At 48.2% G+C, this 16784-nt stretch overlaps 1 protein-coding gene across 10 annotated transcripts in view; it reads right to left on the bottom strand.

Moving 5' to 3' along the window:
- The window catches only part of FHOD3 (formin homology 2 domain containing 3), a 454740-nt gene that overhangs the window by 163719 nt on the left and 274237 nt on the right, over positions 1 to 16784 (bottom strand). For all 10 annotated transcript variants that reach the window (XM_004752275.3, XM_004752277.3, XM_004752278.3 and 7 more), the window contains exons 7-8: positions 12043 to 12154; positions 4926 to 5020 (exon numbers count right to left, since the gene is read on the bottom strand). In XM_004752275.3, coding sequence (XP_004752332.1) covers positions 4926 to 5020; positions 12043 to 12154 — 207 coding nt within the window. The remainder of the gene's footprint in view (positions 1 to 4925; positions 5021 to 12042; positions 12155 to 16784) is intronic.

The following is a 16784-nucleotide window of genomic DNA, read 5'->3' as shown; positions in this document are numbered from 1 at the left end:
ACGGGGCCAAGGGGGAAAGCACAGGCCAGCACCTGCCAGTGCCAGGCAAGGCAGCACCGCCGCATTAGCTGACCACAGTCCCCGGAGGGGTCCCTGGCTTCTGATACTAAATGAGAAAGTATGAGAAAGTATGCAGCCGTTCAAAGAATCCTGTCATCAGAACGACCCAACTTCTGGTTTTAGTGAACACCCTTGAGCCTGTTAAAACATGAGGAAAAGAAAACAGGACCCCGGGCTGGTGCATGGAGATGCCGTGATGGCGGCAAATCCCCCACTTGAGGAACCTAGGTGAGTTGACATTTAGTGTTGGATTTAAAACTTCCTACTCAACTATGGAGGGCCATGAGGAGGCATGTGGGGCTCTCCTCTCCTCTCAGTTCCTTTCCCTTCTTCTTTCCTCTTTTCCCTGCTTATAAAAGTCTCCAAAGGGTTAAATTCCTCCATCTAATTCCCATCGCCTTAGGGAGCCCAACCATGATGGTTGGTGAGACGGGGTGGGGGTGGGGCACTGTGGTTACTATTAGTCAAACAATTAGGTCCAAAGAACCAAACACACTCGGGGAGACTTACTCAATAATAGGTCCAGAAGTGAGGGTATAACGAGGTCATTTGTCATTTCCACCATGAAAATTTGGGCTGGAGCCAAGCCCACATACCAACCCCTTTGACATGTGGCTGCAGGGGAGATGGCCTTTTGCCACCAACAAACACAGGGGCTTTTCTCCAGTTGCAGGGGAAGAGGACCAACCATCCTAGGAACACATTCACCTGTCTTCAGCTGATGGTCTAACATGCCCAGCAAACTGTGCCACGCCCCCACCACTCCCTGGGTCTTGTTCTCTTATGTCTACCCTGACACCTCATGACTAAACTGCCTCCTTCCGGCAAAGGTGGAGGTTACCCCCAGGGAGTCTGTGAGGCAGACGTCTCTTGATGCCTTCACTTTCAGATGACGTCCACGACCCCCTTTCCTGCTTTCTCTCAAACCTCATCCTTCCGGGGCTGGTGACAGGTAAACCTTCAAAGGCATCTCTCCAAGGGAGAAATTTCTGTCCTAAAGGACATGTTCTTTGCCTCTCCTGGGTTCTCCCCGATTGTATCAAATCTTTGTTACAGGATGGCATCCAAATGCCTGCACACAAATTTTCAGAGCAACATTATTTGTGAACTCCAAAAGCTGTAAAAACCCAAGTCTCCTTCAGTGGGAGAACCCACTGTGGTGTATCTGTGGCAGCAGAAAGGAGCGAATGTTAACACCCTCCGGAGCAGATCGGCCTCAAAGGCGTGATGATGAGTGACAGCAGCTAGCCTCAAAGGGTTACATCTATCCGGAGATGAAATGACAAACTACAGTGCTAGAGAACAGTTGTCAGGGTAGGAAGAGGCCATCAGGAGATCATGATCAAAGGCTAACATGAGATCTGGAGGGAGATGGGAATCTTCTATATTCTAAATGTGAAGGGTATGCATAGCTAAACAAGTTTTACAGCTGACACAGCTGAATTTTTTTTTTTTTTTACAAGTTTCTGGTATGGTAATTAGCAATAAATGAAATGTAAAAACAAAGGTGAGTACTCAGCATGAATCCCATCCAGGTTACCTCCCCCCAACCTCCTTCCCTGAAAGCTCCAGGCCAGCCTCGCAGGAACAGGAACAGTAATACCTCTTGTGACTCAGGCCCCCTCATCAGCCTCTTCCTATCCTATACGGCGGTCAGTACCTGAGCGCCTCAAAGTGGGGGGTTCCCACTGAGGGGGTTTCAGCTGGATCAAGACGGCATTGTAGAACGTTAATGTGCACCATGAGAAATGGTTAATTTCTGATGTTCCTTCAGATCTGATAACATGGGGTCAAGGGGTAGGAGCAGGAATGGGGGGGATTAGTATGGATCTTGGAAACCCCCCATTAATGTCCCTGTTTGGCAAAGAGAGCAGACACCAGCCTCAGAACCCTAAGCAGGCTAAAATGTAGCACCCTTGTTTTGTCATAAAATGTTCCTGTTTTGAATTCCATGTTATTAGTCCATCTTCTATTTTGTTGAAAGAAAACTTAGAAAAGCAATATAATAATTTCCCAGATTTCAGAGTCTGAATTTTTTCCAGACCTGTATTAACATTTTGATGTATTTTTTCTTTGTTTGGAATCTCAGAAGATTTTACTCACTGGGGCACTAAACAGGACTAAAACTCAACAAAGGAAAACAAACCCAGTGTGGGTGCCAGTGGTTTATTTGACCTTTTGGGGGGAAAGGATGATATTTGGAGTAATGTCCATAGGACTTTCCCCTGAGCCAGAGCTAATGAAAGATGAGACAGAACGCCAGAGAGAAAAAGTAAGCGAGGAATTCCTGGACATTAAGCGCCATCTGATGCCAAGAAGAATGTGACATGTGCTGGATCCTTGCCAGCCACGGGCAGCAGAATGCCCACACCCCCCCTCCCCCCCGCAATGCTGCTGGAACCATCAGAACTGCCCAGCGCACTCTCCACCAATAGGATGGTGTTTTAATGGAAAACACCAGACAAGAGGGAAAATTCCATTTTTGCTGAAGTCCATGGTTTCCAAAACAATGTCAGTGACTGAAAAAGACAGGAAATAGATGACCTTAATCTTAAAAAACAACCACAACAGACCATTGCTTTAAAATTTCAAGGTAAAATCAACTCACGAAGACATTTGAAAGCATAAATGGAATTCTTAGGATTATCCTACAGAAAAGTACTGCCTATTCCTCACCAGGACTGTAGAAGAATTTTGGTTGTCCTCATCAACAGATGGCATTTGGTTAAAAAGCAATCCCTGCCAATGAGCCCTGAGGGAAAATGTTTGTTGTTTTACTGTATATTTATTTTCATCTTAATAGAGTTAATGTCCTTCATTTTTCCACTGGGTTCTTAATATATTGAGGGTAGTATAATTTTCTGCCCCATTCTTTGCAAACAATTACCTAATTTGCCACTTGCCCTTAGCTTTTGTTTGCGGTTTTCATTTTACAAATAAGATCTGTTTATTACACAATAAAATATTTTAAAAGTCCTTCCCTTTGGATTCTTTTTGACAGGTTTGATGATTAACATAATCTTCTCCTACTAGAGACAAACTAATCTTCACCTCTACTTCTTAATTTTCCACTGTTTGTCGTGTTACATTGAACACATTACTTTGTCTGGAATTCATTTCAGTATTGGTCAAAGGAAGTATTTGGTTATTTCCATTTGGCACAGCCCCGCCCCCAATCATGAATGACGTTAAGCCACGACTGCAGTCCTAGAGGGAGTTGTTCTGTGCGATGAGATCTCTTTCAGAGCTCCTCTGCGCCCATCATCTGTCTGCCAAAGAAAGAGCCAGGACCACATTGTTTTAATCCTGAGAGCCTGCACAACAGTTAAGTATCTAGTGGAAATTACTTCTCATGATGCTTTCTACTACTGTGTCCCCAGTTCATCAGAGGAAATGTTTCTCTAGTTATACTTCATAGGGAGGTTCTAAATTTTCTCTGCATCACTGCAGTTCGTACTGTAGGCCTACATCCAGCAGCTCGGGGAGGAAAGGCAGGCCCATGGGGTGGTTGGTGTGATTCCTGGGGTGTTAGGGCAGAGCCATGTGCAGGACATTTTCAAGGAGAAAGGGACTCTGGTCCCGAGAGAGGGCTGTCCCAAGGCAGCATGGTGCCAGCCCCCTCTCCAGGGAGGGATCCTTAAGACAGCTACTGTCCTCCCAGCCAGGGACCAGGAGGGATGTGCTGGGAGGGAGAAGAGCACAAGGGTGATACCACCCTCATAAAAGGAGGACAGGACCCACCCCCAGCAGTCAGAATTCGATAAGCAGTGGAACAAGGGTGCCTTCATTTCTCCTGAGCTGTAAGCTATTTTCTTAGGGTAAAACTTGTGGATTTATATACTTTTTTTAAAAAATTATTTGAGAGAGAACAAGAGAGGGAGAGAGCATGTGCATATGAACAAGGGAAAGGGAAGAGGGGGAGAGAAGAGAGGGAGAGAAAGAATCTTAATTAGACTCTGTGTTGAGCATGGAGCCAGAGTGGGGCTCAATCCCACAACAATGATCTGAGTCGAAACCAAGAGTCAGATGCTTAACAGACAGAGCACCCCAGGAGTCCCCCCACAATCTTCCTAATTTATATTCCTAAGGAATTATGTTTTTAAGGGGGACATCTTGGCAGGAAAAGTAATCATGAAGTTCTCACTGTCCTTCTTCTGGTTTCATTAGAAAAAACCAAAGCAGAGAAAGCCCACAGACAGTCCCAGGCCTGCACACACATGTGCACCAGCACACACGCAGACACACACACACCACATGCAGCTGGAAAGGGTTTCCTCTGGCAAACAGCAACACTCTAGCCATGGATCCAGCCACCAACATGGGGGCCTATGTGATGTGGCTCTTCCTCAGAGGGTACATTGTAGATTTTCACATTGTGTTAGTTTCCTGGGGGGCTGTCGTAACAATGTAACACAAACTGGGTGGCTTAAAGAGCAAAAATGTATTTTCTCCAGTGTGAGAGATGAGAAGTTTGATATCAAAGTGTCGGGGGTGCCATACTGTCTGAAGGCTCCAGAGGAAGGCCCTTCCGCGTGTCCTCGTACATTGGCTGCTGGCAATTCTGGGCATTCCTTGGCTAAGAGATGTATCTCCACACTCTGGCTCTGTCTTCACACAGCCATCTTCCTCACATGCATGTGCAGACATCGTCTTCCTTCTTGGTGTGTCTCTTTTCCTCTTCTAAGGATACTGGTCATGTGGGATGATGGCCCACCTGAAGGACCTCATCATACCTTGACTGTATCTGCAAAGACCCTATTTCCAAATAAGGTCACATTTGCAGATATTCTTAGGGGTTAAGACGTCAACATAACTGTATCCCTTCAAAGGGGACATAATACAACCCTTAGCAATCATCAACAAACCTTGTTCACTAAAGTCATCGCATAAACCAGCAGCTCTGTGTCGACCCCATCTTTTTCCTCCAGGATTTCCATAATATTTGACCAGGGTTTGACTCCTAGGAATAAAGGAAAAAATCATTAAAAATGGCAAGTCAATGCTTCTCACACAACTCATATTGCAGTTTATCCAAAGATGTATCACCCGATGATGGCAGTGTCTTTCTGTCGCCAAATTTCAAAGTGTGACACTATCCTTAGAGTGAACGTCAATAATTTGTCAATAATATACCACATCATTCTCATCCATTTGAAAATGTTACTCTCTATTGTCCACATGGCTTTCAATTTGCCTGAAAATTCCCTTTATATTAAATGTGCAATTTGAAAAAAATCTATTCCTGTGCATTTCACTCTCTGAGCATGGAAACTCTTGATAAATACACTTTGTATGTCTAGCAGCATGTTAGGTTCTGATCTCCTACAAGGAAAGGGGACATGGGAGATCTTTACATTCACTCAAACAGTGGACTCCCAAGAAATACCAGTGAAATCTGTCTAGCAAGCATTTCAAGAACAGAAGTATATTATCTCTATTCAAACCAGGTACAAATACTCTTTCAGCCTTAACAGGCTACAAAGAACCCACCTCACCAAGAACCTGTCCTTAATACCTTGTCGGTGCTGAAAGAGTATTTGTGCCAATGGTGGCCGAGGGCCCGGCTCAAGAAGTGGCTCTTAAATGGGGCTCTGCAAGTGAAGACTCAGGGGTGGTTATTCCCTGGCTCCCAGAAACAGCAGCAGGAAAACCCACCACATTCAGGACTGCAAAGTCAAGGCCAAGGTCACAAAGGGGATATAAAATCTGGACGCGATTTCCTATGTTTGAGATAAACATTTGAAGTGAAGTATTGCCTTGCCCTTGGCATGTTTGTTCTCTCTATAAAGATCTCAAAGGGGTATTGCTTATTTTTGGTGGTAAAAGTAAACCCCGAAATATTGTAAAATCTGTGGCTTCCACATGCAGGTTCTTAGATGGGTTACCAGAGCAGATCTGCTGGTCTTGAGAACAAAGCTCCCCGAGGGCAGCGGTGACCTCCGTCTTATCTCTTCGCACAGTGTCTGACACATAATAGGTCTGAAGAGTAAGCGGGGATCTTTGAGAGGGTATGAGGCGGGTTAAGCTGGAGGTTTTTTTTGTTTTGTTTTGTTTTTTAGATTTAATTCATTCATTTGAGAGAGAGAAAGAGTACAAGCAAGGGGAGAGGGAAAGGCAGAATGAGAAGCAGACTCCCTACGGAACCAGGAACCCAATGTGGGGCTCCATCCCAGGACCTGGAGATCATGATCAGAGTCAAAGGCAGACGCCCAACCATCTGAGCCACCCAGGTGCCCAGGCTGGAGCACCTTTCAGGTTGGGGCGCCTGGGTGGCTCAGTGGGTTAAGCCGCTGCCTTCGGCTCAGGTCATGATCTCAGGGTCCTGGGATCGAGTCCCGCATCGGGCTCTCTGCTCAGCAGGGAGCCTGCTTCCCTCTCTCTCTCTCTCTCTGCCTGCCTCTCTGCTTACTTGTGATCTCTCTCTCTGTCAAATAAATAAATAAAATCTTTAAAAAAAAAAAAAAAAAAAAAAAGAGCCAGAGGGCAAATGCACACAGTAAGAGTAGAAAGGAGGTCAGGAGAATTTTAAAAAGGAAGAGGCACCTACTATATGAGGTCTGCTGGCTCTCCTAGGCAACAAACAGAAAGCCTTTCCTGGGGCAAAACTGCCCTGTTGGTCAGAACTAGGCAAGCTTCTCTAACCCTTTCTAACTCCAAACACAAACGTGTGACCCCTTGCCTGCTAACTGCTGACATATCTCCTGGCTGATATTTACCATCAAACTATTCCGAAGTCCACACCTGTTCTTCAAGCCCCAGCAAAGTAACTGTTTCTGCCCTCATGACAGGCAATCTTTATGGTAAGGAGGTCTTGGCCCTGGCCGTCCAGGTGCCGTTCAAGCACTCCAACCATTTCTCCTGTGTTTAGGACCAGCACAACTGGCACAACTCACACTCTGCTCCCAACCTCAGCATAAAACATGGGTCCTAGAGGGTTACCCGCATACAGTTACAAGGGAGACTGCGGGAGATAGCGTTGAAGCTAAGCACTTCCGATGGTCCTAGTGGACCCAGAACGGCTTTCCGGTTGCATGCTCTGGAGCCAAAGATGCCAAAGAGGCCATAGGGAAGGAAAAGCCAACAAGCAAAGGCAGGTCCCAAAGAGAGGGAAATGCAGCCAGATCATCTCCTCTCTCTCACCTACAGATGTACTCATGTGCACGCAATTTAATCCTTTATAATGAACACACTCAAACACTGGCTTGATTTAGTCAAAAAATTAATTGAAACATGTGTTCTTCAGCTGTGGTATCTGATTACCTTTTAGGGACTTCAAAGCCTGGAAACTTGCATCTATTCCTACAATGTCGAGATGAATGTTTACTCTTCTTTGATTATCTTGGGGCCAGAAAATGGGAAACATTTAAAAGAAAGAAGATGAAGAGGAGGCATCATTTTGGGGCAACACAACAGCCTTGACAGGGTTCAAGCTGGCCCATGGGAAGCAGCAGGGGCTCAACTTCCAGGAGCTGCACCTGCTGGAATCGAATGGTCCAGGTCAACGACCCCTCCCCACCTCTGCTTGCTCTACACAGAGTGTGTGTATATCTGTGTGTGTGTGTGTGTGTGCATGCACACGCGCACAGGGGGTGGTCCTGTGTTAGAACTATAAACCATATGATCTGACCCCTCCACATAACAGAGAAAGAAACTGAGCCCCAGAGAACTGGAATGAACAGAGGCTCAGGGAACGCATCTGGACAGGAGTGATAGTGTCAACCTTGGAGAATCTCAGGAGCTGTCAGGGAGACAAAGCACTTGGTCTTTTCGCCTCAGCGCTCATGAAGTACATTAGGAGACGATGATTTCCTTAACCGTAACCTCTGTCAGTCTCAAGCTCCTCCCCAGACACCAGCTCGCAGAGGAGAGGCTCCACGAGAGCCCGTTTTTCCCTCTGGTGTTTCAAGCACACGGTTGGCACTTAAATGTTTATTGAATAAATGAGTTTTATATGAAAAATATTTGGCGCAGTGTCTGTTACGTAACAGGCACTTGAATATCAAGTAGTTATTGTCACAGTGGCGGGTGGCTGTGGTGACACTCAAGCTTACCCAGCTGGCTTCTACACGCTCCCAGGCAGGGCCCCTCTCTCAGCCCAGAAGCAAGCACAGGGCAGAGGGTGCAATGCGTTCTCCCTCTGACTTTCCTCCCAGTCTCTGTGGTGATGGTTCCCCTCCAAAGAAAGATATTTAGCCCAATGCCTCGTATTCAAGGGGGTCTCACACTCTGTCAGAAGGGCACCATGTTTTGTGTCTTTCTACAGAACTGACAAACACACTTAACACGTATGGTTCTGCCACAGAAAACCAGGGAAGTAGAGCTTGGGTTTTGTCACCTAACTCCCACCTTGCCCTGGGAGTGCTTCACAGATCAACAGATCCTCGAGCACAAGTCAGAGACGGGATGGCTCTAAGGATGGCTGGATTCACCTCCGCTGTTACTCATGTGTGATCAACACGTTTAGGAATGATGTTGTATCTCATTACTTCACAGCCCAGTGAAAATAGAACTTCTTCAAAAGCTGTGCTGACCCTCAAAACACTTGCTGACCCAAGTGCTGACTCGAGATTTAGGACTGAAATGTCAAAGTCAGTTCCCCAGGCTGGTCACTTGGCCCACTCTCTATCCGAGCGCCAAATCCAGAGAGTCAGTGGGAAGGGCACCTTCCCAGGGCAGCAGGGGGTTTGGTTCTCAACCAGTTTCCTGCCAACCCCCACAGGGACAGTCTCAGCGAAAGGGAGTCTCTGATGGTGGCAAAAGGACAGAGCAAGGCCCTCTCACAGGCACCTGTCCACACTCCACAGCTTTTGTCTCCTCCTGCCACACCCTGTCCACTAGGATAGGAAAGAGACCGGAAGGTGCCAGGAGAGAGGTGACCAAGAAGTTTGACTGTGGACTTGGGGACTGTGCCATTCCCTGGACACGAGCGCTGGCCCACCTCTCCATTCCTGCCCCTAAGCAGACAGGCCGACTGCCTGGCTCAAAGGGGACATATTTCATTTTCCTTAATTTGTAGATAGTTATTAGTCCCTATGACAGTCTTAGACGCCTCAGATCCTCTCCCTGCTCCGCGGCTGGCCCACTCCTGGCCAAGGGCGAACCGTGTACACACACAGGACACACCCTTCTGGGTAACCCCCGTGCAGTGTGTGTCGTCTTTACAAAGCAACCAGACGAATCTGTTCTGGACGTCATTCACTGGAGGTGGAGCTAATTTTTGAGGACTCCCAGCTCATCGGTTTTCTTTGCTGGTTATTTAAATCTGACAATTTTTATCATCCAAAAGAGTCCTTTCTAATAAAACAAACCAACCCTGTCTACACTTCAGCATGCCCCATCCCCACCCCAGCCCACAGAAGAATGGGTCTGAGGCCACTTGGAGGAGTAAAGCAGTATGGCTTATTTAAACTTGTACATGGACAGACGTGCTCTGTTGGCCCTTAGTCACCCGGCACCTCCGTCTAGCCCTTCACTCAGCTGAGAGGGAGACAGAGAGCGGCTTCTAAACCAGCCAGGTGGAAACTCAGCTGGAGGGCACGGCGCTCCGTCCCATGCAGAGCACCATGACGTAGTGACATGCTTAATTCCATCACGGGGCTCAGGAACAATTTTCCTTGCAGTAAAATAGGATGATGTTATATGTATGCATTACAAAATCATGGCCAAGACCACACATGTCCACAGAGAAACATGCTATTGAACCACGTGATGGGCCATGTCTGAGTTTTTCCATTTTTATTCAGCTGCAGGCGCTCAGTACCAGACAGATGGCAGCAGCCGCCAAGAAATTAAGAAATTGGATAGGCAAACCGTCAAGTTGAGAAAACAATCCATTAGCTGCTGCTGCTGCTGCTTCTTTTTATTTCCCTCCCTAAACAAGTCGAGAAAAGATGGCCATCGCTTTGTCGTGAGAGAGACACTGAAGAAGGGAGAGCCTCTGGCTGGGCTGATTGATGGGGTCTTAGATGTGGGTATCAAGCCCAGGATTATCACTCTTCTCCCCAACCTCCACCCCTTTAAAAACACACACACACACACACACACACACACACACACACACACACACTTTCATAGAATGTGAAGTCTAGAGAAAATTCTAAACTCCCAGCTCAATGAAGTTGAAGGAGGACCCCAAGGTCATGAGAAGGCTTATCCCTTAAATTCAGCCCCCATGAAAAGGGTTCATGAGTTATGTGAAATTTAGGACAGGAGAACAAGAAGTCCATTAACCGTCCAATGTAACCCCCAGAGCTGGGGGATGGAGTATGATCCTCCCCAGGACCAATAAAAGGGTCTGCCTCACTGTCTTCCCATATACCCCACTTTGGCCCTAAACCTCATTAACTGACCCCAGAAACACAAACTCTGGTGTCTGAGGAACTGACGGACTTCACTAAGGATTCTCAGCTGGCCCCATAATCTGCTCTTGGCCATGAGAGATTTAAACTGCGGCACCAGATGGAAACACACTGTGGCAGAAACACACAGGCCCGCCCCAGTCTGCGATCCATCTTCCAGATTCACGGCCCCCGTCCACACATGAGGGGGTGTCTCTCTCAAACCCCTCTCCCCATGCACAAGCCTGGAGTTACCTCTAGCTTGCCATCCGCCATGCCTCGGGCTGACATCTGCTGGTGCATTCGTGGGAAACGTATGGGAGCTCAATTTATGGCCCTGGATGGCTTTCATTAGCTTATTTGCAAACTGTTGAAGTAACTAGTGAGCTACTTTCTTTCACCTTTGGATTCAGCCCTGGAAGATGGGTCTCAGCAATGCTGAGTCAGAGATACAAATGGTTTGAATCAAAGAGTGCTATCTAGGCCCCTTGTTTTTGACAGTTGTACATAGGCTGATTTGTGCATAAGTGTGTGCCCAGAGACACCTACACGAAACTGTAAGGAAATATATCAACGTGTTAACAATTATTTCTGTCTGGTGAGACTAGAGGTGATTTGTTATGGTCTCTTTTATACTTTTTCCCCATTATTCTACAGAGAGTATTATCGTTATAAAAAAAAAAGAAAAAGTTACCAAGTTTTTGTTCTTCTTGCATCTTTGAGGGGAGGACAGTAGTAATAACAACCCCCCAATTTGTTTTTAAAAGGACAAAACCAAAACCTCCTAACATTTTAGCTTCAGGCTTCACAATATTCTAGGGCCCACAGCAGGTTACACACTAAGCCAAATCCAAAGGCCTGCATGGAAGGCCTGCCTGCCGTGGGCCAGCTAAGTGCTGGGACCCCAAGAGGAGAACCAAACCTCCCTCCAGCAGGGCACACACTCATGGGAAGCATCAGTGACAACAACAGCAAAGAAGGGGTCATAGGGGGGTCTGAGTGACTGACCCATGCTAGGGTAGGGGTCATTCAGGCCAGGTGGAATGTGGGGGTGGCAGGTGGACAGGGGCTGGATGCTTAAGGATCAGTTGCAGGGTGGGGACCTAATGCTGCAGGCATTGGGAAGCCACTGGCAGGGAAACAATATAACCAAATTTGTGTTGTAGAAGAATCTTCTGATCGCGGAAGGGAGGGATGCCAGGTGACCGTGGAGAGAGCCCCCAGTAGGGGGTATGAGATGGAGGGAAGGAAGGGAGAACATTCACGGAACTTCTAAGGGCCAGAGCTGATAAAGCTTGTGTGAGAGGAGTGGAGAAAGGAGACACAGCGACCGGGACAAAATGGGAAAGGGGAGAAGGAGCTGGTTCTCTGGGTTCAGTGGAGAAGCTAGGGACAGAGCATAAATATAAGCTTGGGTCTGACCTGACCTGGGTAAGCCCACGAATGCTTTTCTTTGCACTGTTGAACCATGTTCCATCTCTGATCGCCGTGTGCTTAATATCTAAAAAAATACGTTTCCAATAGCAGGGGGTCCGCACAAAGGGAATTCTGTTCATTCTCCATCCTATTTCGAACATGTTAAAAATGGGAGTCTGCCTCCAGCGGACATGCCCACCTTGATGGAATAGTGGGTGTGACTACTTACCCCGTTTGGTGTCCACAGCAGAGACAGCCTGGATCAGAAGAGGCGCATTCGACTCAGAGTACTCCACAAACACGAGCAGCAGCTTCAGGGCTGTCTTCACCACCAGCCGGAACTGCCCAGAGAACAGAAGAGCATCAAGCAGCTGTGAACGCCTGTGGGCACCCGAAGGCAGGCTGGCCCCCCGCACTTGCTTTGGCCTGGGGAATCTCTTCTTTGTGGGCACACTGATTCCTTTGCCGGATGCATCAGGAGCAGGAATTAATATTAGCTCCATTGCACAGATCAGGAAACTGAGGCACAGACTATCCTGCCCACGGCCGGAAACAGAACCAGAATTCGAACCCAGGGCCTCTGGCTCCAGAGCTCATACCCTGGGGTCTCTTGACAGATAAGGTAGCCCTTCCCATGGCAGGGGCTTCGTTTTATCCAGAGGAGAAAGCTGTGAGGTAGGAACCATCACAACTCTCATTTTTCCGGTAAGGAAGCAGGCGCAGCAAGGTAAAGGACTTGCCCAAAGCCACACCACGGAGCTGAGGGAAGCAGGAATCTGAACCAAGTCCCGTCCTGCCGGGCCCAGGGCACAGCATTCGTGAGGAGCCACCCACAGCCCAGGGACCTCCTGTCACACAGGCTGCAGGTTACACACCCAGAGAAATCCCTGAGCCTCTCAGCTGAAGCTTCACCAGCCCTGGGGGGTATCTGTGGCAGCCTTGGGGGAGGGGGTTTTCTAGGTCACCCCCCCCTCCCCATTCCCCCAGGTGATGCTGCCACAATTCAATTCGTTATCTATAGTCTCCCTTCCCAGACCCCTGCCTGCCAAGAACCTCCTCCCAAAGGAACTCACCCACCAACTGTCTCCTGGAAATGGGTTCGAATTATGCATCTGAGAAAGGAGGAGCTTACTCTGGGCTACCATCCCGCCCTCGTCATTTGCTTGGCAATGTCCCACCCCGCATAAAGTATAACACCTTCGGGAAGGGGGGTTGCTATTCTGCATCATGGCAGGACCCAGAACCTCATTTGGCATGGAGTGGGCTCTGCAAGCTTTGCTCCCTGAATGAATGAGTGAGTTAGTGACCAGTCAGTGCACGACCCCTTATCTCCATCTCCTTGGTCATGCGGAATCAGCTCCAGGTTCTCCATCTGCAACCCATGGAAGACCAGGGCCTCCCGGAGGTGACAACTCACAGCAAAACACTAGGGACACATGCAGATTTCACAAAGACCTTGGAGCACACCCCACAGTGAACAGTATCAAAACATCCCCCGTATGAGGTCATCTCCCCAACGTCATGCAAACACGTCGACTCGACCCCTTGCCCTTGCTCCTCTGGCATACTTCCCTACTCATCTCTCTTCTCCTTGACTCCACATCCCTCTCCAGCCACTGCCTTGGCTCTCAGCTCCCTTTTACAGAAAAACTCCTCCAAAGGATTGCCCCACTCCCTGGCTCCTCTTCCTCACTTCCCACAGACTCCTCGACCTCACCTGACAGAGCTTACATCACCATGGAGCAACTTCAATTTCTCCTCGTAGCGTTGCCAATGGCCTCCATGTTGTCAAATCCAATGGCTGCTTCTCTGCTCACGGCAGGCCGCAGCAGCACAGGACACAATCGCTCCCTCCAAGAACAGTTTCCTGTCACCATGGCTGAACCCAGTCTCCGACCCGAGGGTCCACTTCTTTGCTGGGTCCTTCCAGGGTGCTCGACCTTTACGTGGGGGAAGGCCTTAGCGTTCACTCCTGCATTTTTTCCTTCTCTTTCCATATCCTCTCTCTAGGTGTGTCCAACCAGTCTCTTGGGTTTAAATTCTATCTATGGCTCAAAGGCCTGACCAAGCTTCTGGGCTCTGACTCCCACATGACCCCTGACATCGCTACTCATACGCTAACAAGCACCTCGAATTCAGGCGGCCAGAAGAGAACCCTTGATCCCCAGGTGCTCATTCCGTCCCCCTGCCATTCCAGCCCGTTCCCTCCACTCCCCGTGTCAGCGCCAGGTCCCGCCACACACTGAGCGGCCATGGCGGGTAACCCTGCACTTCTCTCACCGGGGCCCCTCCACAATCATAATGAGGACAAGGAGCACCTTGGGCTTCCGTGCTTACCACCCCGAAAACGGAATTCTTTAGAGGGCTCTAAGCTCTTTAGAGGGTTTTTACCTGCATAACTTGAGCCCCGCATTCAGTCCTCTGCTCCCAAACTAGGAACAGACTGAATTCCAGAGTATTTTTTTCACCCACAAGGTTGGGGGTAGAGGGGGAAGGCAAGCCATAATGAACTGTTCTATCTTTGTATGTTTAGAGCCGTAGACAGTTCTTCAAGTAAATAAAACAACCAGCAAGCCCCGGCAACTTCCTCCGTGGGCGGACTATTACGAAGTACGTTAAGCCTTCTCAATGCCTTCCTGGGCAAGATCCTGGCTGGTGCCCACCCCACTCCTCCCATGAGCTGGTCTCAGCGGGGGGCCCCCCTAGTGCCCCTCTCCTCAAGGTTCTTTCTGGGCATCTCTGTGGTCACAAGATCTTGGGCAACACAGTCCCAGGGATTTGCTGTTTTCCAGCAAAGTCTCTTTTTATTGGTCTCAACATGTCTATTCATGTCTGCTTCTCCTTTGCTGTAGAGGTTCTGTTTGGAGCACTTTTGGCATTGTATTTTTATTAAAAAAAAAAAAAATCCCAAACTCTTCTGCTTCATGATTTTAGGCTTCTATCGAGTCTAAGTTTACATTTACGTGTGTTTGGAAGCCTTACTATCTGAAATTAACAAACATGTTGGATAGTTAAACTACTTTAGAAAAAAGAGCAGAACGTGAATTTATGGAAATGCATGGTACTAATTGCAAGCATGTCCTAACTAATCATCAAATATGTCCAGCAGGACTCCTCCCCAGAAATACCTTATTAGCATTACTGTAGAGACTTGAAAGTAATAAAAGCACATTACTTTAAAAAGGTTTCTACATCAACCCTTATTTATACAGAAATCATTTAATTTGATGCCCACAAGTATCTGGAATGCAGTCAAAACCCTCCAGAGCCTTGGAACAGCCACAGCGGAGGCCACACACCCATTCCTCCAAGTCCAAACACGCTGCTCATCGCAAAGCTCTTAAAAATCCGCATTTGGAGCCATCGTGCTGATATGAGACCCATTCTAATAGGAATGGCGAAGGAGGTTGCCAGCCTGTGTCCACTGGGAAGGGACAAACCACAGGACAGTGACAGACTGGAGAGGCAGGGCCCGCATGGCAGCAAGAGGAAGGACCACAAATGAGGAAGGTGGGGGCGAGCTGCACAGGGGACAGCACACACCCCACGGCCCAGCTCTGCCACTGAAGGCTCCTCCAAGGGACAAGGCACTGTCCCTCCAAGGTGAACTGTTAGATTTTCAGCTCTGCCCGGGGCTCCCTCATGTTCTAATGACAGGTTTCACTGCCATGACTTACAGGCTCCAACACAGGCCCATCTGTCTGCACCGAAGGAAAGTCCATAGGAATCAATTCTCATTCTGAAAGTACATGGATCACATGAGAACAGAGAGCGACCAGTCATAAAACAGTTCAGGGAGTACAGGGCAAAAAGGAGTCAGTCTCAGAAGCAGTGGCACAAGGCCAAGTAGGCAAATCCCTCCCGTCTGGAGGGTTCTGAGTGGCCACCTGCTAAAGACACTGCAGAAGAAATTCAGAACCTGGATGGTGGTAGATGGCTGACCCCTTTTAAGGTCCCTCCCATCCCAAGAGGCTGTGCTACTGCTTTCAACAACTTCAAGTGCTTTCCAGACAGCCAGCATCCATCAGGGTTCTTTGAGGGGCTAACAAACCCGTGGTGCTGGCTTCACGGAGATGGTCATCTCGCTGCTGAGACAGCGCTGAGTGTACCTCCACACACCACAACTAGCGTTCTCTGTACGAGAAGCCCTCCAAACCAGGCTGCTGAGGACAGAGAGCAGTTGCCAGTGGGCAGGAAGCTTCAGTAGAACAGGCGTGGAGCTGATCCAGCTGCGGGCTCCCATGGAAGAGAAAAGCCCAAGTGACAGCCCTCAGGTCTGCGCTCCCACAGATAATGCCACTTCCTGTGGGCTAGAGGAAACACGTGGGGTCCAGATTCAGCCTTGGAGCCACACGTTCCCTGCCTTACATGTAATTACATTCTAGGGAATACTAGTATTCTATTTTAACACTAGTCCATTATAATAAATTATGCTTTATATTGCCCTAAAACATGTAGCTAAATCACAGTATTTAACGGGACTCCGAGACAACCCCTTTGTTATGAGGGCAGGGCAAGAACATGCAGCCAGCTGCGAAGTGTGTTTCTCTTAAGTGTTTAGCACACTTCGGGGGGCCACTAGGCTGGGTTTTCCTTTCTGTTGCAGCTATCATTTTGCACTCCGATCTTACTCAGAGAGGCCATGAGTCTTCAGAGGAACAGAGATGCTTTTGACCAAAGGATGCAATATTTGTTGGGTCAAGCCTCAGTCTGGGGACTGAGCCTCCAGATTCCATAAACAGCGTAGGGATCTGATGTCACCTCCGTGCCAGGGAGGCTGAGCCCGAGTGAGGGGAGGCAAGATGCCGACAACATAGCACTCTGCCTTTTTTATTTATTTATTTATTTATTTATTTATTTTTCAATTTTCTGGTCCAACCCACAGTAAGAGTGTGGCCTCGGCTGGTACAGAACCGGGTATCTGGGTTTTAAATAAAATGTAACTACCAGATGTATGGAAAAGGAATAAAA

Source organism: Mustela putorius, unplaced genomic scaffold (assembly GCF_011764305.1).
Source record: "Mustela putorius furo isolate JIRA1106 unplaced genomic scaffold, ASM1176430v1.1 tig00003858_pilon_pilon_pilon, whole genome shotgun sequence".
NCBI classification, from domain to species: Eukaryota; Metazoa; Chordata; class Mammalia; order Carnivora; family Mustelidae; genus Mustela; species Mustela putorius.
This window is presented reverse-complemented; position numbering and strand designations above follow the sequence as displayed.